This window comes from Babylonia areolata, chromosome 28 (genome assembly GCF_041734735.1).
Source record: "Babylonia areolata isolate BAREFJ2019XMU chromosome 28, ASM4173473v1, whole genome shotgun sequence".
Lineage (NCBI taxonomy): Eukaryota > Metazoa > Mollusca > Gastropoda > Neogastropoda > Buccinidae > Babylonia > Babylonia areolata.
The window spans coordinates 4,168,321-4,191,787 of NC_134903.1; the positions used below are offsets into that span (position 1 = coordinate 4,168,321).

Genomic DNA, 23,467 nt, shown 5'->3' on the forward strand with positions numbered 1-23,467 from the left:
AACACACTGTCTTCCCATTTGAACCAACAACACACTGTCTTCCCATTTGAACCAACAACACACTATCTTCTTGTTTGAACCAACAACACACTATCTTCTTGTTTGAACCAACAACACACTGTCTTCCCGTTTGAATCAACAACACAACACACTGTCTTCCCATTTGAACCAACAACACACTGTCTTCCCATTTGAACCAACAACACACTATCTTCTTGTTTGAACCAACAACACACTATCTTCCCCTTTGAACCAACAACACAACACACTGTCTTCTTGTTTGAACCAACAACACACTGTCTTCCCATTTGAACCAACAACACACTGTCTTCCCATTTGAACCAACAACACACTGTCTTCCCATTTGAACCAACAACACACCCAACTCTCGTTCGGAAGCCGGCCACTGGGCCAAAAACAATTTCCTTAAATGGGGTCGAACCCGTACCCCCCCAGTCGTTAACCCGCCACAGTAACCACTTGGCCACGGCGGCTGGTATCTTCCTCGGTGTTGTCGTTGTTGTTTTGCTGTTGTTATTGTTGTTATTGTTGTTGCTGTTGTCGTTGTTGCTGTTGCTGATGCTGCTGTTGGTGTTATTGTTGCTGGTTGTTGTTATAATTGTGGCTGCTGCTGTTGCTTGTTGTTGCTGGTTGTTGTGATTGTTGTTGTTGTCGTCGTCGTTGTTGTTATTGTTGCTGTTGTTGTCATTGTTGGTGTTGTTGTTGCTGTTGTTGTTGGTGGTGGTTGGTTGTTGTTGTTGGTTGATGGTTGTTCTTGTTATTGTTGTTGTTGATGTTGTTCATGGTTGTTGCTGTTGTTGTTACTGTTGGTTATTGTTGTCGTTGCTGTTGTTGCTGATGATGTTGTTGTTGTTGCTGCAATGTGACGATGAGGTCATTAATCATAAAATAAGAACTAAACGTACAAAACACATGCCTCTCTGTTCCCCATCCTCCTCTCCCCCACACTGTAAATGTTCAGAGGTCTTGCTGTGTGAGGCTTCATGCAGTTAGTGTTTGTGTTTGGAGTCCCGTGTGTGTGTGTGTGTGTGTGTGTGTGTGTGTGTGTGTGTGTGTGTGTGTGTGTGTGTGTGTGTGTGTGTGTGTGTGTGCAAGAGAGAGAGAGAGAGAGAGAGAGAGAGAGAGAATCACGTTTTGCAGTGCCTTCAAGCTAAGTAAGCCATTGTCAAGCAGGAAATCGTACATATACCTGTAAATGTTGCATCAAGAAGGAGCTGACATTACCTTCCTAGTTCCGTGGCAGAGCGACATGACATGGCATGACACGACAAGACAAGACATGACAAGACATGACATGACACATGACAAGACATGACAAGAATGACATGACAAGACACGACATGACATGACAAGACACGACATGACAAGACACGACATGACAAGACACGACATGACATGACATGACATGACTTGACATGACATTTTTTTTTATTGAACAAACAAAATGTTCAACTCAAGGGACCAACAACACAGAAATTGAATTGGTTGACACATCTGTCAATCAATTCAATTTCGCGTGAAGTGGAAGGCTTCTTACTTGGGATTATCACCATACATATAAATGACAGACAGGGGTCGGTGACACACACACACACACACACACACACACACACACACACACACACACAACCACACACACAGCGACACAGACAGACAGACAGACAGACAGACAGACAGACACAAAGGAAAACATATCGTAACAACTGATCACACACACACACACACACACACACACACACACACACACACACACACACACACACACACACACACACACACACACACACACACACACACACACACACACACACACACGTACCTTCACCAGCCTCTCTCCTCTGCTATCCCTTCCCACCCCTACCCCCACCCCTATTCCGCCTCCCACACACACACATTTTGTGACGCAAGTGGCAAAAATCCTCCTTTGATGAAAAACACCTGCTTCATCATTTACAGAACGGTTTTCCTGCAAACAGTGCTGTCTATCACGATCTCGCCAGTTATATGGAAAAACTACAACAACAACAACAACAAAATCAACAACACCTAGCTTCTTTAGTTTTGACAGCTTGACACAGAAAGGTGGCCATACATCTCCTTTTGGGGCTAAAACGACTATTTGGCAACTGTCACCTCTGTCAGAGCCGAAACAAAACAGAACGGTAATTGTATCTTCCGCTGCGGCGAGTAGAGGAGTCTTAAGACCCTCTCACACTGTTCGTTGCGCTCGGGTTTATGGCGAGCGTTGAGAATGGGGCCTTATTTCCGTGCTCCTTTTTTCGTTCGATTTGTTCGACTTTTGAGGAGGCACTCCAGCATCAAAATGGTCGGTACCCACTGGTCTAAAAATAGGTGGATAGCGCATGTCTTCTTTGAGCCCCTGTGCTACCTGTAGCCAGTGGAAGTGTTTAATCAGACATTTTCTTACTCAGTACAGCGCGAAGCGGTAACTTCATGTATGTAGCCGAGCGCTCAGCTGGCTACGATGTCTGCTTCACGGCAAGCTTTCACTCGCTCGCGGCGTTAGTTAAACTGACATCCCTGTGTGTGCCTCCATAGCAAATTTGCGCTATGTGTCACTGCACTGTTTTCCTGTAACAACTTTCGTAACTACACCATTGGCAGATATCAATCAAGGCACAACATTTGGCATGTCGTGGGAGCATGTATAACACGATTTCATCAAAGATACACTGTTACAGTTCAGAAACTACCACCAGTTAGCAGACGACTTCTCAACGGACTGACAGCCGGATACGAGTAACAATAATAATGTCGTCCAGTTGGCTTCAGCTTTCCTGGCCAATGAGCTATCGATATATTTTTAGACCAGTGGTCGATATCTCACGAACCAGCCGCCGTGGCGAAATGGTTAGCATCCCGGAATGACGACTGGAAGGACGTGAGTTCGAGTCCCAACAGATGGTGTTTTTTTCGTGTGTTTTTTTTCCCCTTTTTCTTTTTCTTTGTGAGGGGTTGGAGTTGGGGGTGGGGGATCGTGGGGTTTGAACTGCTTCTTTCCAGCGTTGCATGTGCTGATGATTCAGACGTGAAGACTATGTCCCCACACAGTCTGCAGGGTCAACCACTTCAAGGACGCATCTTTAGTTGCTCAAATTTCCTGACCAGCATTGCAGGGGTAGGGTGGTTTGTAGGGGGATGGGGGAGGTGGGGCAGTGTACAAGAAAAATGATGGACTATAGTTTCGGCCGACAATGCTGCTTAAGAACCAGCGAACCGCGTGCAGTGTGACACGTGCATAAGCAGGAAAGCACAGACGCACTGTGGTCAATGTGCTGGTGAAACAGGAGTGAGGTTCTCAAGGTATCCGCCTTCGCAAACAAAGTCTGTAGAGCAAAGGACAAACAAAGTCTGTAGGGCAAAGGACAAACAAAGTCTGCAGGGTAAAGGACAAACAAAGTCTGCAGGGTAAAGGACAAGCAAAGTCTGTAGAGCAAAGGACAAACAAAGTCTGTAGGGCAAAGGACAAACAAAGTCTGTAGGGCAAAGGACAAAGTCTGTAGGGCAAAGGACAAACAAAGTCTGTAAGGCAAAGGACAAACAAAGTCTGTATACAAAAGGACAACCAGTCTGTAGAGCAAAGAACAAACAATGTCTGTAGGGCAAAGGACAACCAAAGTCTGTAGAGCAAAGGACAAACAAAGTCTGTTAGGGCAAAAGGACAAAGTCTGTAGTGCAAAGGACAAACAAAGTCTGTAGAGCAAAGGACAAACAAAGTCTGTAGGGCAAAGGACAAACAAAGTCTGTAGGGCAAAGGACAAACAATGTCTGTAGAGCAAAGGACAAACAATGTCTGTAGGGTAAAGGACAAACAAAGTCTGTATACAAAAGGACAACCAAAGTCTGTAGAGCAAAGAACAAACAATGTCTGTAGGGCAAAGGACAAACAAAGTCTGTAGAGCAAAGGACAAACAATGTCTGTAGAGCAAAGGACAAACAAAGTCTGTAGAGCAAAGGACAAACAATGTAGAGCAAAGGACAAACAAAGTCTGTAGGGCAAAGGACAAACAAAGTCTGCAGGGTAAAGGACAAACAAAGTCTTTTGAGGAAAGGACAAACAGTCTGTAGAACAAAGGACAAACAAAGTCTGTAGAACAAAGGACAAACAATGTCTGTAGGGCGAGGGACAAAGAAACCCAACTGACGAAGATCCCCTGTATATGGGTCTGTGAGGTTTTAGAGATCGTGTGAATTATTCATGCACCCAATTTGACTTGTCTCAATTTGACCGTCTATAAATCAATCATGTAGGGTCACCCCCCACCCTCCCCCACCCCGCTCCCTGCCCCCTTCTTTTCTGATTAGCTCTGTTTTCCTTCTTCTCTCTCCCCCCCCCCCCCCCCCCCCCCCCCCCCCCCTCCCGCCCCCGATTTATTCTCTCCCCTGGCCTGGCGAGTGACGTCCAGAGTTGTCCCAGGGTGTTTTGATCATTCTTTCCTGCCCTCCTTTTATACATTCACTCATTTATCTATTCATTTCTTCATTCATCTGTTCATTTATTCGTTCACCTGTTTATGTATTTATCATTCTGTCCATTCATTCGTTTATCATTTTATTTATCTATCAATTTATTCATCTATTTATCTGTTTATTCATTTATTTGTCTATTTATTCCAATGTTCCATGCCAGGATACACACTGGCTGACCATCGCCCTTGGGGATTATAACCAGACGGACCTCCCTCTGGTTAACTGACTGGCAGACAGAACTGATGAACGAATAATCGAGCAAACAAAGAAATAAATGAATAAATCAGCATATGGGATGTTATCCATTTATTTCTCTATTTTTTTTTGGAGGGGGGAGGGAGGTCGGGGTGGGGGGTGGGGGGTGGGGCGGCGAAGGGAGAGGTAAATTTCTTCTTCTTCTTTTCCTCCTCCTCCTTCTTGTTCTTCTTCTCCTCCTCCACCACCTCTCCTCCTCCTCGTTCTTCTTCTCCTCCTCCTTCTTCTTCTCCTCCTTGTTCTTCTTCTCCTCCTCCTCCTCCTTCTTCTTCTCCTCCTCCTCCACCACCACCTCTCCTCCTTCTTCTTCTCCTCCTCCTTCTTCTTCTTGTTGTTCTTCTTCTTCTTCTTCTTCTCCTCCTCCTCCTCCTTCTTTTTCTTCTCCTCCTTCCTCTTCTCCTCCTCCTCCTCCTTCTTCTCATTCTCCTCCTTCTCTTCCTCCTCCTCCTTCTTCTCCCTTAACTATGTGAGGCACTGCACTTACATTTGTTGTATGATATTGTATTGTATTTTCCTTTTAGTGACAACTGATTTTTGACTCACTTGTGTAAACAAAGTGAGTCTATGTTTTAACCCGGTGTTCGGTTGTTTCTCGGTGTGTGTGTGTGTGTGTGTGTGTGTGTGTGTCCGTGATAAACTTTAACATTGACATTTTCTCTGCAAATACTTTGTCAGTTGACACCAAATTAGGCATAAAAATAGGAAAAATTCAGTTCTTTCCAGTCATCTTGTTTAAATCAATATTGCACCTATGGGATGGGCACACAAAAAAGAAAAAAAGAAGCCTAATTATATGCAAACTGCATTTACTGTTATATTTATATTTTTTGTATTCTCTAAACTTGGCACTTTGACCTTTTATTCTGACACAACAACAAGAGCAGTCATTATTATCATTTTTTGTTCAGGAACAGGAACTTCTTTTGGTAAGCATGGAAGTTTTATTTATTTTGCAAACGTTTTGGTGCAGATAGTAAAAAAGGGAAATTACTCTGTAATTAATGCTAGGGGACTTAATTTGCCACAAGTGAGTCTTGAAGGCTTTACCTCTCTTGTTCTGTATGAAATTCGGGATGTTCTCCCCAAGGAGAGAGCGTCGCCACACTACAGCGCCACCAAGTTTTTTTTTCTTCTTTTTTTGTAGTTTTTTCTGCGTGCAGTTTTATTTGTTTTTCCAGTCGAAGTGGATTTTTCTACACAATTTTGCCAGGAACAACCCTTTAATTGCCGTGGGTTATTCTTCGTGCGCTAAGTGCATGCTGCATACGGGACCTCGGTTTATCGTCTCATCCGAATGACTAGTGTCCAGACCACCACTCAAAGTCTAGTGGAGGGGGAGAAAATATCGGCGGATGAACCGTGATTCGAACCAGCGCGCTCAGATTCTCTCGCTTCCTAGGCGGACGCGTTACCTCTAGGCCATCACTCCACATTTGGTCATTAGATTCCAACACGTCTGTCGGTTGTGTCAAAAGCTGGGTTATAATTTTGTATTTTATTTTATATTTTAATCCTTGGTCAATTGGAACGTGGAAAAGAGTAAATAAATTAACAAGTTAATGGAATGTTATTCGTTTTTTTTTTCTTTGTTCATTTTGATCAAGTATACATCTGTCGGTCTGTTCATTCATTTATTCATTTCTTTGTAGAATGTAAATAGAATGAACAAAGGAGACAGTGAAGGAATAAGTAAATGTGACTGATATATTCATGTAAATTCTACCTCCTCTCTCTCTCTCTCTCCCCCCCCCTCTCTCTCTCCCTCCCTCTCTCTCTCTCTCTCTCCCTCTCTCTCTCTCCCCCTCTCCCTCTCTCTCTTTCATGTTAACCCCTTCACTTGGGGCTGAGGCCTAAATGTGAATAAACCATTCCGTTCCGTTCTCTCTGTCTCTCCCTCTTTCTCTGTGTGTGTGTGTGTGTGTGTGTGTGTGTGTGTGTGTGTGTGTGTGTGTGTGTTTGTCTTTGTCTCTCACTGTCTCTGTCTCTCTCTGTCTCTGTCTGTCTCTCTGTCTTTGTCTCTGTCTCTGTATCTCTCTCTGTCTTTGTCTGTCTCTGTCTGTCTGTCTCTCTGTCTCTCTCCCTGTCTCTGTCTCTCTGTCTTTGTCTGTCTCTCTGTCTCTGTATCTCTCTCTGTCTTTGTCTCTGTCTCTCTCTCTCTGCCTCTGTCTCTGTCTGTCTGTCTGTATGTCTCTCTCTCTCTCTCCCTGTCTCTCTGTCTTTGTCTGTCTCTGTCTCTCTCTCTGTGTCTCTGTCTGTCTCTGTCTCTCTGTCTTTGTCTGTCTCTCTCTCTCTGTCTGTCTGTCTGTCTCTCTCTCTCTCTTTCTGTCTCTGTCTCTCTCCTATTTTCTCTCTGTCATCTCTTTCTCTTTGCCTGTCTGGTGCAGTCAGTCACCTCGTGTTACACTCTGTGGCAGCTTTCACGACACACTGCACGCGCGCTGTGTCCCAAACACACCTCTTGTCCTTAACGGGGAAACACAAAAAAAGCGAAACTTATCTGCACTCGAAGAAAGACGTGAGGGTGTTTGTCACCACTGGTCTAAACATAGGTGGATAGCGCATAACTTCTTTGAGCCCCTTTGCTAACTGAAGACAGCGGAAGTGTTCAATCAGCCATTTTGCTACTCGTGTCAGTACAGCGCGAAGCGGTAACTTCATATATGTAGCCAAGCGCTCAGCTGGCTGTGATGACTGCTTCAAGGCAAGCTTTCACTTGCTCGCGGCGTTAGTTCAGCTGACATTCCTGTACGTGTCTCCACAGCAAGTTTGCGCTACGTGTCACTGCACTGTTTTCTTGTAATAACTTTGGTAAATAAACCATTAGCAGATATCAATCAAGACACAACATTTGGCAAGTCGTGGGGGCAAGCATAACACGATTTTATTGAAGATACATGGTTAGAGTTCAGAAACTTTCATCAGATAGCAGTCCAGGGAGTGACGGTCTGACGACAGAGTTTTTAAAATTCTTTTGGGGAAAAATAGGCAGATTACTAACCGATTCTTTCAATGAGTCGTTCAGAATAGGAGAACTGTCATTTACACAAAGACAGGGTATCATATCATTATTACATAAAAGTAAAGATTTAGATAGGGAGAACTTGAGTAATTGGAGACCTATAACTTTAACTAATTCAGATTATAAAATTCTAGCCAAGGTTCTAGCAGAAAGATTGGGTAGTGTAGTAAATAACTTAGTCAGCAAAGATCAGGTGGGATATATCAAAGGCAGGAACATAGCTACAATCATAAGATGTATTGATGATGTCATTAATTATCTTAATAAAACTGGTAAAGCAGGGTATTTGTTAGCATTAGATTATACTAAGGCATTCGATTCTGTATCTAAAGCATACATGTTACAAGCTTTTAAAGTATTCGGATTCGGATCTGACTTTCAAAAATGGGTATCTGTACTCTCCAATAATTCGCAAAGTTCCATAAACCATGGCGGCTGGCTATCTGAACCCTTCGATGTCAACTGTGGAATCAGACAAGGATGTCCATTTTCTCCCCTTGCATTCATTCTTGCAATGGAAATTCTAGCAGTCAAGATAAGGAATAGTACAATAACGGGTATCAAAACTCCAACTATGGGCAATAATCAAGATATATATTTAAAGATTAAACAATTGGCAGATGATACGACTTTATTTTTGAAAAATAGACAGGACATGTTTACTTCCATAGAAATACTTAAGTCATTTGAGAAATTTTCTGGGCTGAAATTAAATTCACACAAAACGAAAGCAATGAAGATGGGCAGACAAATCACTGAACAGAATCTCCCATTTGTATTGGTTGACAAAATAAAAATTTTGGGCATATACTTCCAGAAAGACAAAATGGCAAAACACATTGAAGAAAATTGGAGAGATAGGATAAATAATATACAAAAATTAATAGTACAGTGGAGCAAAAGAGACCTATCCATACACGGTAAAATTCTTGTAACAAAAACTTTCTTGTTAAGTCAACTTACATATGTTATGCAATCCATTGGCATCCCAGAAAAAGCTTTGAAACAGATCAACACCATATTCTACAAATTTATTTGGCAGAGAAAACATAGTAACCGTAGAGCTTTTGAGAAAGTGAAAAGAAAAACAATGGAAAGTGATTATAATGAAGGAGGGTTAAATATGGTAAATATGTTAGACATTCAAAGATGCATGCATTTACAATGGGCTGGAAGATTTTATCATGCACGGGAAGAAAACTGGACTATAATACCCAGATGGCATCTAAACAAAATACAAAATCATCGTAAAATATTTATGGTAAACTGTAGAGCAAAGCAAATAAAATTACAAGAAATAGAGAACGATTTTTGGTCGGATGTAATTACAACATATTTGAACAGTAAAGATATAGTAACAAGAGAAGAAGTGAACATCCATAATTTTCACAATCAGATGTTGTTTCACAATAATAATATACAATATAAAGGTAATGTGCTATGTTTTCAAAACTGGATAGACAATGGAATAGAACACATAAAAGACATAATACATAAAACAGAAAAAAGACTTCTAGATTTAAATGAGGTTGCGTTTTCACTGAACCAGGCTAAAGGAATCACAATATTCGAATACAATGCTCTATACAACGCAATTCCATTACAGTGGAAGACCTGGATACAAAACAATGGATTACCAATGGAATCTACTGAAACTTCTATTTGTGATGCAAACGCATTCAATGCAAAACTAAAAGAAATAAAGAAATATCTTAAAAGTAGAAGTAAAAGTACAACTATAGACCTACATATTTGTGTATTTTGGAAGAGGAAATTTGACTTTTCTTTCAATCATAATACATGGATTTTACCTAGGAAAGCAACAAAAGAAGTACGCTTACATGAATTGCAGTGGAAAATAAGTCATAATATATACCCAACAAACATTATTCTAAAAAAAATGGAAGTAGTAGACTCAGAAAATTGTTACTACTGTCCTGGTAAAATTGATTTTATTGAACATTTTTTCTATGAGTGCTCATCTGTGAAAATACTTTGGAAAAACATAGAAAATTTGATACTTAGAAATACTGGTAAGTGTATGAAATTACATCCCACAGACGTTTTATTTGGAATTCAGGATGACAGATATAGCAAACATGACCTTATAAAAATAAATCATATTATTTTGATAGGTAAAATGTGTATCAGTATTGCTAAAAAAACAAAAAGACTGTCTATTTTACAACTGATCTTTGAACAGCAATTCAGTATTAGACATCGATATATTATATAATACCTTATGAATCTTAAAGAAAAGGGAAACAAATCTATATGTAAGTGGGGGAAAAAAACGACATAGTTATGGAATGCAGGGTATTGCTTTTGATTATTGTCACGGTTTTTGTGTGTGTGTGTGTGTGTGCGTGTGTGTGCGTGTGTGTGTGTGATTGCTTAAGGTTCACTGTATCCTTTTTGTTGCTGTTATTTTGTTCCTTTCCTTTTTTTTTCTTTTTTTTTATATAAATAAAACGATGGTCGACCCAAGAAAGTCCGGGGTAAAAAAAAAAAAAAAAAAAAAAAAGTCGACTTCTCAAACGACTGACAGCCTGATACCAGTCTCAACATGGCGTCGAGCTGGCTTCCGCATTCCATGCCAATGGGCTATCCATCTATTCTAAGAACAGTGGGGTGTCTGTCACTGAAGTAAAACACACTGCGCGGTGCAGGTCTCAAATGAGAGCTGTTCACGTTTAAGGACAGTTGTCCACATCAGACTTTTTTCTTTCTGTCTTTTTCTTTTTTCCCAAAACGTGCATGCAACGAACTCCTCGTCCCCTGGCTCACTCCCACATCTTGAATCCCCACCCCTACCCCCACCCGCTTCTCCATCGCCCCCCCTACCTACCTCCCGCCTCCGCCCCCACACCCTTCTCGGCCTCCACCCCCTCAACCCCCCACCCCAACTCCCACCTGACATCTCTTCTTCACCCCGTGTGGCAGTGTCGGGTTATAAAACACCCCGAGGTTTCTGCAGGTTTCGAGAACTTCCTTGCAGAGGAGACAGGACAGCGTCACAGGAAACGACAACAGTTCCAAGGTGAGTGCAAACTTTTTTGGTTGGGGTACAGCGGCGTTGTAATGTAGTGTGTGTGTGTGTGTGTGTGATTCTGTTTTCTTCCTCCTCTTTCTTGCCATGGGCTGGGTTCCTGACAAAGTGCAGTGGTGAGGTCTGCTGAGTTAACTGGGTATTATCAAAAAGGATAAACCTATATATGTATGGAAAGCGGGTGGCCCATCGCTCATCAATAACTTGGTCTAAAAGGATAAAACTATATATGTATGGAAAGCGGGTGGCCCGTAGCTCATCAATAACTTGGTCTAAAAGGATAAAACTATGTATGTATGGAAAGCGGGTGGCCAGTAGCTCATCAATAACCTGGTCTAAAAGGATAAAACTATGTAATAATAATAATAATAATGGTATTTATATAGCGCTGAATCTTGTGCAGAGACAAATCAAAGCGCTCACGCACCAGTCATTCACACGCATGCATAACTCTAAAACTGGAGAAACTAAAGACAAGGAAGAGGCAGGGAAGGGAGGTTGTTTTGGGAAGCGGTGGGTTTTAAGGCCAGACTTGAAAGAGCTGAGTGTGGAGACTTGACGAAGCGAAAGAGGAAGTTCCTTCCAATTGCAAGGTCCAGAGACAGAGAAAGAACGGCGGCCAACAGTGGAGAGTTTGAATCTGGGTATGCGTAAACAGAGTGGATCCGAAGCCGATCGTAGTGAGCTGTACACGTGGTGCTGCTGGTTAGTCGTTCTCAGCTGACCCAGGCACGGCCTGGAGGAGCTCCAGTGAAGGAACGTCCGTGAGGCTGGGTGGCAGGTTGTTCCACTGGCGCAGGGTTCCATCCAGGAAAGAAGCTGTTGCAGAGAATTGGGAGGGCGATGTGTTCTTGGAACAGTCTTTGGGATCCTCTTGTCCGGCAGTCTGCCCCCCCCCCCACACACACACACACTCCCACCCCCACCCCCCACCCCCCGGTGCAGAGGAGGGACTTTTCAATGTGGGCCCTACTGATGGTGGTCTTGTAAAGCATATTGTATTTGTATTTGTATTGTATTACCTTTTTTTTGTGTGTGTGGTCAAACGAGATTTCTCTGTGTGAAATTCGGGCTGCTCTCCCCAGGGAGAGTGCGTCGCTACACTGAGAGCGCCACCCTTTTTATCACGTTTTTTTCCCCCTGCGAGCAGTTTTATTTGTTTTTTACTAATCGAAGTGGATTTTTCTACAGAATTTTGCCAGGGACAACCCTTTTGTTGCGGTGGGTTGTTGTTTTTTTTACGTGCGCTAAGTGCATGCTGCAAACGGGACCTCGGTTTATCGTCTCAACCGAATGACTAGTGTCTAGACCACCACTCAAGGTCTAGTGGATGGGGAGAAAATACTGGCGGCTGAGCCGTGAGTCGAACCAGCACACTCAAATTCTCTCGGTTCCAAAGCGGATGCGTTACCTCTTGGCCATCACTCCACTGTCACACCGTTCTTACTTCCCAAATTTTGTTTTCAATTCTTTTCTGTTATCTCCAAAATTCTCCCATTCTCCACATTCAAACCTATTCGTCTGCACGTGCATCAGTGCATTCAGAAGATTTTCTTCTAGTGTTTTTCAACTGTAATACTCACTGGACGTCTTCAGTTCTGCCATTAATGTCTGCACTATAAGAGAGCAATGGCTTACGCATATGTGTATTTGCAATACTTTCTCTTCTACAGAGTTTTGTGTAACAAGGGAAAACTTCGTGATGGGCTGCTCGCGAGTGCAGAAATTCTAATTCTATGTCGTTACACTTTTAATTTTTTTTTCAATTATATAGAAGATTAGAGTTTACTATATTCCATCATCTAATCGATAAATCCCAAATTGCTAAGCGACATGCATACAGGGCGATGTTTATCCGCTTACTCCATCACGAGCTCCAGATGGATCAGTTTCCTTTGCTCCTCGGAAGCCAAGCCAAGTTCTCGTCAAAGATTGGAAGCGTGAAGACTTTCCACTTGAACCTGAAGGAATCAGCGTTAAATTCATCAGGCGACAAACCACGGCGCCACCGCGGATCCATGGAGTGGCAGACAATTCGCTAAATAATGTTAATAATGATAACTGATAAGTAATGTAGCACATTTCTCCAGAAATACTGCTCAACGGGGTTCACGTTTAAATACACCATTCTGATGTAAAGGTCGAACTCCTAGCCGAACAATTTCATTGGCCAATCACCGTAGCTTCAGTTGCTGTAGATCTGTTTCGCGAGTTAAGCTATTTTCACACTCTCCACGCGAACTTGCTGGCCGAACAATTTCATTGGCCAATCACCGTAGCTTCAGCTGCTGTGGATCTGTCTGTCTCGTGAGTCAAACTACTTCCACACTCTCCACGCTACCTGACATCTACCTGGTTACCTATCGGGCGCAATAGCCGAGTGGTTAAAGCGTTGGACTTTCAGTCTGAGGGTCCCGGGTTCGAATCTCGGTGACGGCGCCTGGTGGGTAAAGGGTGGAGATTTTTTCCGATCTCCCAGGTCAACATGATTATGTGCAGACCTGCTAGTGCCTGAACCCCCTTCGTGTGTCTACGCGCGCAGAAGATCAAACACGCACGCTAAATATCCTGTAATCCATGTCAGCGTTCGGTGGGTTATGGAAACAAGAATATACACAGCATGCACACCCCCCAAAACGGAGTATGGCTACCTACATTGCGGGGTAAATAAACATAAACGGTCATACACGTAAAAACAAAAGTTACATGTCTGTCTGAGTGTGTATATGTGTGTGCCTGGAATCTGAATGAATGACACAGGAAACGAATGATGAGCGCCAAGTGGCAGCCGTCAGTCGGCTCTACCCAGGTAGGCAGCCTGTTGTGCAAATGACCCCGTGTTTGTAAAGCGCTTAGAGCTTGGTCTCCGACCGAGGATAGGCGCTATATAAGAATCCGTATCAATCAATCAATCAATCAGTCAGTCAGTCAGTCAGCCAACCAACCAACCAACCAACCAATCAATCAATCAATTAACCAACCAACCAACCAGCCAACCAACCAATCAATCAATCAACCAATCAATCAATTAATCAATCAACCAACCAGTCAATCAATCAATCAATCAATCAATCTCTTCTTCATGCTTCCTGACCGGGCCGGGTAGAAGTATTGGTGAGGAACATGACTTTCATGATGATTGTCATGATTAGGGATGTGCTTATGATGATGGTGATGATGTTGGTGATAATGATGGTGAAGATGATGATGAATGTGATAATGATGCTGGTGCTGGTGATGCTGATGATGATGATGGTGGTGATGGTGATGATTATGGTGATAGGGATGTTGATGATCATGATGATGATGGTGATGATCATGATGATGGTGATGATGGCGATGATGATTCTGACGATGATGACGGTGATGACGATAATGATGCTGGTGCTGGTGATGATGATGATTATGTCGATGATAGTGATGATAGTTATGATGATGGTGATGATTATGATGATAATGATGTTGATGATGGTGATGATGATGATTATGATGATAGTGATGTTGACGATGATGAAGAAGATGGGGGTGATGATGATGATGATAAATGTGATAATGATAATGATGATAATGATGCTGGTGATGGTGATGATGATTATGATTATGGTGGTGATCATGATGATGATTATAATGATGATGGAAATGCTGGTGATGATGTCAGTGATGATGCTGGTTATGGTGATGGTGATGATTATGATGACGATGACGATGATGGTGACGACGATGATGGTGATGATGATGATGATAATGATGATGCTCATCACAATGACGATTACGACAGAAACCGTCGGTAAGTTGTTCAGCTTTCTTGTCCTTCAAAAAGCAGCCATGAGAGGGTCTGATATGTTTTCCAGTTTTGCAGAAGAAGAAGAAGAAGAAACAACCCAACACATCAGAATGGCTCGCATCTCCACGATGGTTCTCCTGGTGGTCCTGGTGGCCGTGCTGGGCATGTCTCAGGCCAACTGGTATGGGAAGAGACGTGAGTGAAGGATTAGGTCTGTCTCTCTCTGTCTCTATCTCTCTGTCTCCCTCTCTCTCTGTGTAAGTGTGCGTGTGCAAGAGAGAGAGAGAGAGAGAGAGAGAGAGAGAGAAAGAGAGAGAGAGAGAGAGAGTGTGTATGTGTGTGTTCTGTTTTTATTATTATTATTTTTTTTAATATGTCGATTATTAATACCATGCTTGTGCCTCTCTCTCTCTCACTCTGTGTGTGTGTGTGTGTGTGTGTGTGTGTGTGTGTGTGTGTGTGTGTGTGTGTGTTGTGTGTGTGTGTGTGTGTGTGTGTGTGTGTGTGTGTGTGTATGTGTGCGTGTGTGTGTGTGATATTTTTTTTTTACCATGCTTATGCCGTTATGTAGTATCGTATTCGCATTCTATGACTTTAAGTAGCATTGTGTAGTGCATGCAATGACACATATAATGTAGTTTTGTGTAGTGGAGACCCTGTTTGAGGGCGGGGACTGGATGAAAAAAAGCGCTAGTGTTTATCTATTATCCTCGATAATTTGTCTTGTCTTGTCTTGTCTCTCTCTCTCTCTCTCTCTCTCTCTCTCTCTCTCTCTCTCTCAATATATATACATATATTGCCCCCAAAGTATACTAACCATCCAGATGGACTTTAGAATTGATGCTATTGATGTCATCTTCAAACGCTGGTACTGTCCGAAGTATGTGTCTTTATCTGTATAAAGCGTTTAATTTAAGTAAGAGAAATAGCGCTAGCGTGGTATTTTATGGAAAGAAAAAAAATGATGTTTGTACTCACCCCTTCACTAAAGGGCTAAGGCCTTTGCTGAATAAACCATTTGAATTCTCGTATTCTCTCTCTCTCTCTCTCTCTCTCTCTCTCTCTCTCTCTCCCTCTTCCCCACTCTCTCTCTCCCCCTCTCTCCCCCCTCCCCCCCTCTCCCCCTCTCTACCCCCTCTCTCAGTCTCTCTCTCTCCCTCTCTCTCTGCCTTCCCCCTCTCTCTTCCCCTCTCTCCCCTTACCCCCCTCTCTCTCCCCCTCTCTCCCTTCACCCCCCTCTCTCCCCCCCCTCTCTCTCCCCCTCTCTCTCCCCCTCTCTACCCCCTCTCTCAGTCTCTCTCTCTCCCTCTCTCTCTCCCCTTACCCCCCCTCTCTCCCCCTCTCTCCCTTCACCCCCTCCTCCCTCTCTCCCTCTCTCTCCCCCTCTCTCCCTCTCTCTTCCGCTCTCTCCCTTCACCCCCCTCTCTCCTTCCCTCTCTCTCTCCCCCTCTCTCCCTTCACCCCCCTCTCTCCCTCTCCCCCCCCCCAACTCTCTCTCTCCTCGCTGTATCTCTGTATGTTTGTGTTTTACTCTACCTCACAGTGTTAGTTTCACCATCTCCCTTGGTGTGTGTGTGTGTGGAGGGGTGAGGGGGTGGAGTGTGTGTGTGTGGGGGGGGGGAGGGGGCAGGGCGTGTGCGTGCTTGTGTGTGTGTGTGTGTGTGTGTTTGTGTGCAAGTTTTTTTTTTTTTTTTTTTTTTTTAGAAAAGCTTCTCTCTCTCTTTTTTTTAATGAAAAATTTTCTCCCCCCCCCCCCTCCATCCCTTTCTCACAGACGACAGAGCTGACTTCCTGAACTTTCTGGTGAAGCGTGACAACCCGTCACGTGACATGGATCCTGAAGTGGCATTGGCTGCCGTGGATCAGGTTCTGCAACTCTACCGCCAGCGCAAGACGAACTCCTTGTCATAATGGCTGCAACAGATGGCTTCACAAATTTTGTGACAGGTATGTTTGAATGATGTGTTGTGTGTGTGTGTGTGTGTGTGTGTGTGTGTGTGTGTGTGTGTGTGTGTGTGTGTGTGTGTGTGTGTGTGTGTGTGTGTGTGTGTGTGTGTGTGTGCGTGCGTGCGTGCGTGTGTGTGTGTGTGTCAAAGATTATTTATCCATTTATTTGTTTGTTAATTCATTTCTACACGCACAGTTCCTCCCAATAATAAACAAACAAACAGACAGACAGACAGACAGACAGACAGACAGACAGACAGACAGACAAAGCAACTCACATGATGAATAAAACATGAGAAGGGTTCATCCGAGACATATAAACACTGATGACTCGTGATGCAATATCCACGTTTGTTTATTGAATTTTTGTCTCCATTGTCTTGACATGTGCTTTAATATTATAAGAACATAGTCTTCTTCTTCTTCGTTCATGGGCTGCAACTCCCACGTTCACTCGTATGTACACGAGTGGGCTTTTCCGTGTATGACCGTTTTTACCCCCGCCTAAAAGCCACACATGCTCCGTTTTTGGGGGTGTGCATGCTGGGTATGTATTTGTTTCCATAACCCACCGAACGCTGACATGGATTACAGGATCTTTAACGTGCGTATTTGATCTTCTGTTTGCCGTATACACACGAAGGGGGTTCAGGCACAAGCAGGATTGCACATTTGTTGACCTGGGAGAACGGAAAAATCTCCACCCTTTACCGAGATTCAAACCCGGGACCCCGTCAGATTGAAAGTCCAACGCTTTAACCAATCGGCTATTGCGCCCGTCAGTACATAGTATGACATCGTATTACGAGTCGGCTTGTAAGCTTAAATAATACAAACAGTGTGTTTCCTTGTGTACAAAAAAACAACAACAAAAAACAAAAAAAAAAACAAAAAAACAAACCAAAAAACAACAAAAAAACAACAACAAAAAACCCAGCAACAAACACACACAATAACCACAACGTTTTCAAACATTCTTTTATTCAAACAAAGACTTACTGATGCAAAATGTATTTCGTGCATTGGGAAGCTACGACATTGTCAGTGCAGCTCTGAAAAAAATTAATCATTCCACGTTAACCAACTGAACTGATGCTGTTCCTCGGGGGCTGGGGGTGCGGGGGGGGGGGGGGGGGCCACGGGGGGCAGAGTCATCTTTCTTTATAATGTTCACCCCCACACACAGCAAAGCAACCTGTCAACGCCACTGAGCGTGAACCTAGTCCTGTTTTATTTTCTCTGGAAGCAGCGGTCACAGCCAGTTAGTGCTGAAGACGCTTCCGTCTCTTCGCGCGGCGCACAGGGGAACACAGTGTTCAAGGGAAGTAATCAGCTCAGTTTTTTTCGTTTGCTCAGGGGAGGAGAGAAAAAAAAGTGGGTTATAGCGCTTTGCTCGTCAAATTGTTCAGGTTGCGTCCGAATTCAGCTGATGGCGCTCACACACACACACACACACACACACACACACACACACACACACACACACACACAAAACGACAACAACAAAAAAACAAAAACAAAAAAGAGAGAGAGAGAGGAGAGAGAGAGAGGGAAATGTTCAGAATCGTTTTCCATAATTGGGAACTATGTAAGGCAACCATTTAATAAATGAACAAGCAACTGTTGCTGTTTTCATTAATTCGGTTCAGTTCAAATTGTGCTTTCAGTTAGTTTGAAATCGTTTTCTTCTTCTTCTTCTTCTTCTTCTGCTTCTTCTTCGTCGTTCGTTCATGGGCTGCCAGTCCCACGTTCACTCATATGTACACGAGTGGGCTTTTAAGTGTATGACCGTTTTTAACCCGCTATGTAGGCAGCCATACTCCGTTTTCGGGGGTGTGCATGCTGGGTATGTTCTTGTTTCCGGCATAACCCAAACGAACGCTGACATGGATTACAGGATCTTTAACTTGCATACTTGATCTTCTGCTTGCATATGCACACGAACTGAAGGGGGTTCAGGCACAAGCACGACTACACATATGTTGACCTGAGAGATTGGAAAAATCTCCACCCTTCTCCCACCAGGCGCCGTTACCGAGATTCAAACCCGAGACCCTCAGATTGAAAGTCCAACGCTTAAAGCACTCGGATATTGCGCCCGTCAAATCATTTTATTCAACCCACACCAGGCAGTTACATACAGACTGCTCATCATTGTCAGAAATAAACAGTGAATTAATTCTAAAACACAAAAAAAGAAAATAGCTGGGGTTGAATACAGACGTAGGTGTTTTGATGAACACACCAAAAGAATTCCATTTCAAGCTATTATTGCTGCTTGCTTGATATTTCGCATTTCTCCAGAGTTAAAAACCAATATGAACGACTGAGAACCAACAAACCAACCAAACAAACAAAGAAAGTCAGTTAAACTCAAATAATTTGGAAACCACGTTTAGAATCAGCTCAGATGAAAGTAACATCCGCGATTTTTACCTTTTATGCTCCTGGAAACCAGATTCTACGAACACAAGTGAATAGATTGCTTCCCATTTCTCTGTTCTGCAATTCGACATTTACTCTCTTTACGTTTCGTTCCGGTAGAAAGACATTTCTTTTCTTTTTCGAGTGTGTGTGTGTGTGTGTGTGTGTGTGTGTGTGTGCACAAGGTCGTTGAACGTGGACTATTTTTATTCTCGTTTCATATCAGTCATATGCTTTCTATGTTATCTTTAGTTTTTGATTTATCTAATGTATAAACATTTATCAATTTGTTTGTATAATTTGAATGTAAGACTCTATTTGTAAGTTTATTTTGTTTGTTTATGCTTTTGGGGTGTTTTTGTGGGTTTTTTTTTTGTTTTTTGTTTTTTTGTTTTGTTTTGTTTTTGTTTTTTTGTGGGTGTTTTATACAAACATACGATAGGCTTTTAAGGAGCGCGTTGGTGGCTTCAGTTTATCAGCTACTACTATTTTTCAAGTGTGGTTAAAATGCCTGTGACCCCCGAAAACGGAGTATGGCTGCCTACATGGCGGGTTAAAAAAAAAAAACAACAAAAACGGTCATACACGTAAAAGCCCACTCTTGTACATACGAGTGAACGTGGGAGTTGCAGCCCACGAAGAAGAAGAAGAAGAAAGGAGAAGAAGAAGAAAATACCTGTGGTGTGGCGTATATGGATCATTCCGCACGCTCTGACATCCCCTTGAAACTGAACTGGAAGCAGCGGAAAAGGAGACACACGGAATTGTTCGGATGTTCAGGAGTAGAGAAAGAAAAAGACTTGAAAATTAAAAAAAATAATAATAAAAAGGTTGCTGTCACGGGTTATCAAGGACCAGATAGCATGACTGGAAAGGCTTAATGAACTCATCACCGATTTTGCGAGGATTTTTTCTTTGTTTGTTTGAATTCTGGCTGCCCCATCATCTGCGCCGTTTCAGTGGCATTACTCCCACGCCGCTCATTCCGAGTCTCTGCAGGCCACACACAGTTCACACCCGGGTTCGTCTGTTGCAGTCCCAGTGTTGGCAGTTCACAAGGAAGGAACTATCGGTGTTAGGTCAGCCAGGAGGATTTTGGCGTTTCTGCCTAAAACACCACACTTCAGCTTTCAACAGAATCCGAGTATATTTTGTTCTGTCCCACCCCCCCTGCCCCCCCACCCCCACCCCTACCCACGCCCCTCTAACCATCTACATTCTACCCCCCCTCCTCCTCCTCCTCCTCCTTCCCCCCGTCTCGCCACTGACACCCTCGCACCACCCCCTCCATCCTCCCGCCCACCCCCCACCCCCACCCCAACCCACCTCCCCTACCCATACCCTCTAGCCATCTACGTTCTACCCCCCCCCCTCCACCTCCTCCTCCTCCTCCCCCCCGTCTCGCCACTGGCACCTCCGCACCACCCCCTCCATCCTCCCGCCCACCCTCCCCCCCCCACCCCAACCCATCTGCCCTACCCACACCCCTCTAACCATCTACATTCTATTCCTCCACCCCCCTCCACCTCCTCCTCCTCCTACCCCCGTCTCGCCACTGACACCTCCGCACCACCCCCTCCATCCTCCCGCCCACCCTCTCACCCAGCCCCCGACCTTGTTTTCCTGATTACCTTATGAAGGGGGGATGATAAATCCCCCACCACCTCCAAAAAAAGACAAAAACCAAAACGAAATGAATGCGCAAATTGAGATGGCATGGTAATTTTTGTGCGTGCGTGCGTGAGTGTGTGTGTGCATGTGTGTGTGTGTGTGTGTGTGTGTGTGTGTGTGTGTGTGTGTGTTTGGTGGCGCCAGTATTCTGTGCATGTATAATGATTGCTTTCTGATCTGACCCCCCCCCCCCTGGCCCCCCCCCCCCCCCCTCATTCTCTCTCTCTGTGCTTCGTTTCTCCCTCACACCGGTGTAATTGTGTGTGTGTGTTTGTGTGTGTGTGTGCGCGCGCGCGCGTGCGTGTGTGTGTATGTGTGTGTGTGTGTGTGTGTGTGTGTGTGCGCGCGTGCGTGTGTGTGTGTATGTGTGTGCGTGTATGCGTACATGCATGTGCGTGTGTGTGTGTGTGTCTCACCAACCCTTACCCTCCACCTCGCCCCCCTGCCCCCTCAACCCCCCACCCCCCACCCCCCACCCCCAAGCCCTCTTCCCTCCCCCCCCCTCGAGCCCTTCTCTCCCCCACCCCCACCCCCACACCCCCTCCGTTCCACCCCTTCCCCACCGTTCCTTGGTGCTGTGTGTCACTGTCCTGTAGGACTCCTCCTCCTCTTCCTTCCCTTCCCTTGCCACACCAAGAGGTGCCGTGGTGGTATTTTTTTTGTATTTCTTTTTATCACAACAGATTTCTCTGTGTGAAATTCGGGTTGCTCTCCCCAGGGAGAGCGCGTCGCTACACTACAGCGCCACCCAGTTTTTGTATTTTTTCCTGCGTGCAGTTTTATTTGTTTTTCCTATCGAAGTGGATTTTTCTACAGAATTTTGCCAGGAACAACCCTTTTGTTGCCGTGGGTTCTTTTACGTGCGCTAAGTGCATGCTGCACACGGGACCTCGGTTTATCGTCTCATCCGAATGACTAGCGTCTAGACCACCACTCAAGGTCTAGTGGAGGGGGAGAAAATATCGGCGGCTGAGCAGTGATTCGAATCAGCGGGCTCAGATTCTCTCGCTTCCTAGGCGGACGCGTTACCTCTAGGCCATCACTCCACATAACCGGTTGATTGAGCGTAGGAAACGTCTGATCCAGTGTTCACCAGTGATCAGGGTTCGAAACTCTGTGTCGGCCTGGTGTTGTGTTGTGTCCTGTCCTTGACGGGCGCAATAGCCGAGCGGTTTAAGCGTTGGACTTTCAATCTGAGGGTCCTGGGTTCGAATCTCGGTAACGGTGTCTGGTGGGTAATGGGTGGAGATTTTTCAACATATGTGCAGACCTGCATAGTGCCTGAGCCCCCTTCGCGTGTATACGGCAAGCAGAAGATCAAATACGCACGTTAAAGATCCTGTAATCCATGTCCTTGTTTGGTGGGTTATGGAAACAAGAACATACCCAGCATGCACACCCCCGAAAACGGAGTATGGCTGTTTTAATGGCGGGGTAAAAATGGTCATGTACATACGAATGAACGTGGGAGTTGCAGCCCACGAACGAAGAAGAAGAAGAAGTGTGTCTTGTCCTCTGGAGAAAGCACTTGCCTCCGATTTTTTCCTCGCTCCACCCAGGTGTGAATGGATACAAGACTTGGCTTGGGTGACGGATTAAAACGGATATTATTTGCCTCACCTTTCTAAGCCTTTCATCTTCCACTTGATGACCAACATCAGTATGTTGATACCCCCGAAAACGGTGTATGGCTGCCCACATGGCGGGCGTAAAAACGGTTATAAAGCCCACTCGTGTACACACGAGTGAACGTGGGAGTTGCAGCCCACGAACAAAGAAGAAGAAGAAGAAGTATGTTGATGAAAACTAGTAACAATGACTTCACTGCCTTCAGACGGTAGTATAAAGCAACGGGACTTAAAACGTTTTCTTCTTCGTTCGTGGGCTGCAACTCCCACGTTCACTCGTAGTTTAACCAGTGGACTTTTACGTGTATAACCGTTTTTGCTCTGCCATGACGGCAGCCATACTCCGTTTTCGGGGGTGGGGGGGGGGGGGGTGTATGCTGGGTATGTTCTTGTTTCCATAACCCACCGAACGCTGACATGAGTTACAGGATCTTTAACGTGCGTATTTGATCTTCTGCTTGCCGTATACACACAAAAGGGTTAAGGCACAAGCAGGTCTGCACATATGTTGACCTGGGAGATCGGAGAAATCTCCATCCTTTACCCACCAGGCGCCGTTACCGAGATTCGAACCCAGGACCCTCAGATTGAAAGTCCAACGCTTTAACCACTCGGCTATTGCGCCCGTCTTTTAACGTTGTAATCCATACCGTGATTATGATGTTATGATTGTTGTATAATTTTGTTTTCCACTTTTTTTTTCTCCAGTCAGGAGGCCGAGTGGGGACTCGAACTCACAACCAGCTGCCACGGCTGTGTCATCCACCTGTACCTGGGACAACGTGACAGATCAGAACCAGAACCAGAATGAGAATCACTGTTTTATCATCACCTGTACCTTGGAAAAACGTGACAGATCAGAACCAGAACCAGAATCAGAATCAATTTTATCATCACCTGCACCTTGGGACGACGTGACAGATCAGAACCAGAACCAGAACCAGAACCAGAATCACTTGTATCATCACCTGCACCTCGGGACGACGTGACAGATCAGAACCAGAACCAGAATCAGAATCACCTCTATCATCACCTGCACCTTGGACTACGTGACAGATCAGGACCAGAACCAGAACCAGAATCAGAACCAATTTTATCATCACCTACACCTCGGGGACAACGTGACAGATCAGAACCAGAACCAGAACCAGAACCAGAATCACTTGTATCATCACCTG

General features: G+C 44.4%; 2 protein-coding genes across 2 annotated transcripts in view; one reads left to right on the forward strand and one right to left on the reverse strand.

The window, feature by feature from the left end:
* LOC143301761 (uncharacterized) overlaps window positions 1-12,440 on the reverse strand; it is a 42,435-nt gene extending 29,995 nt beyond the window's left edge. Inside the window, exons 1-2 of the mRNA XM_076616149.1 lie at window positions 12,419-12,440; window positions 11,561-11,654 (exon numbers count right to left, since the gene is read on the reverse strand). Of these exons, the coding sequence (XP_076472264.1) occupies window positions 11,561-11,654; window positions 12,419-12,440 (116 nt within the window). The remainder of the gene's footprint in view (window positions 1-11,560; window positions 11,655-12,418) is intronic.
* LOC143301717 (uncharacterized) lies at window positions 10,799-23,187 on the forward strand. Its single transcript, XM_076616100.1, has 4 exons — window positions 10,799-10,826; window positions 14,687-14,814; window positions 16,394-16,566; window positions 22,998-23,187. Exons 2-3 carry the CDS (start codon window positions 14,730-14,732, stop codon window positions 16,528-16,530), a joined length of 222 nt encoding a protein of 73 aa, XP_076472215.1. The 5' UTR covers window positions 10,799-10,826; window positions 14,687-14,729; the 3' UTR covers window positions 16,531-16,566; window positions 22,998-23,187.
* The last annotated feature ends 280 nt before the right edge of the window (window positions 23,188-23,467 follow it).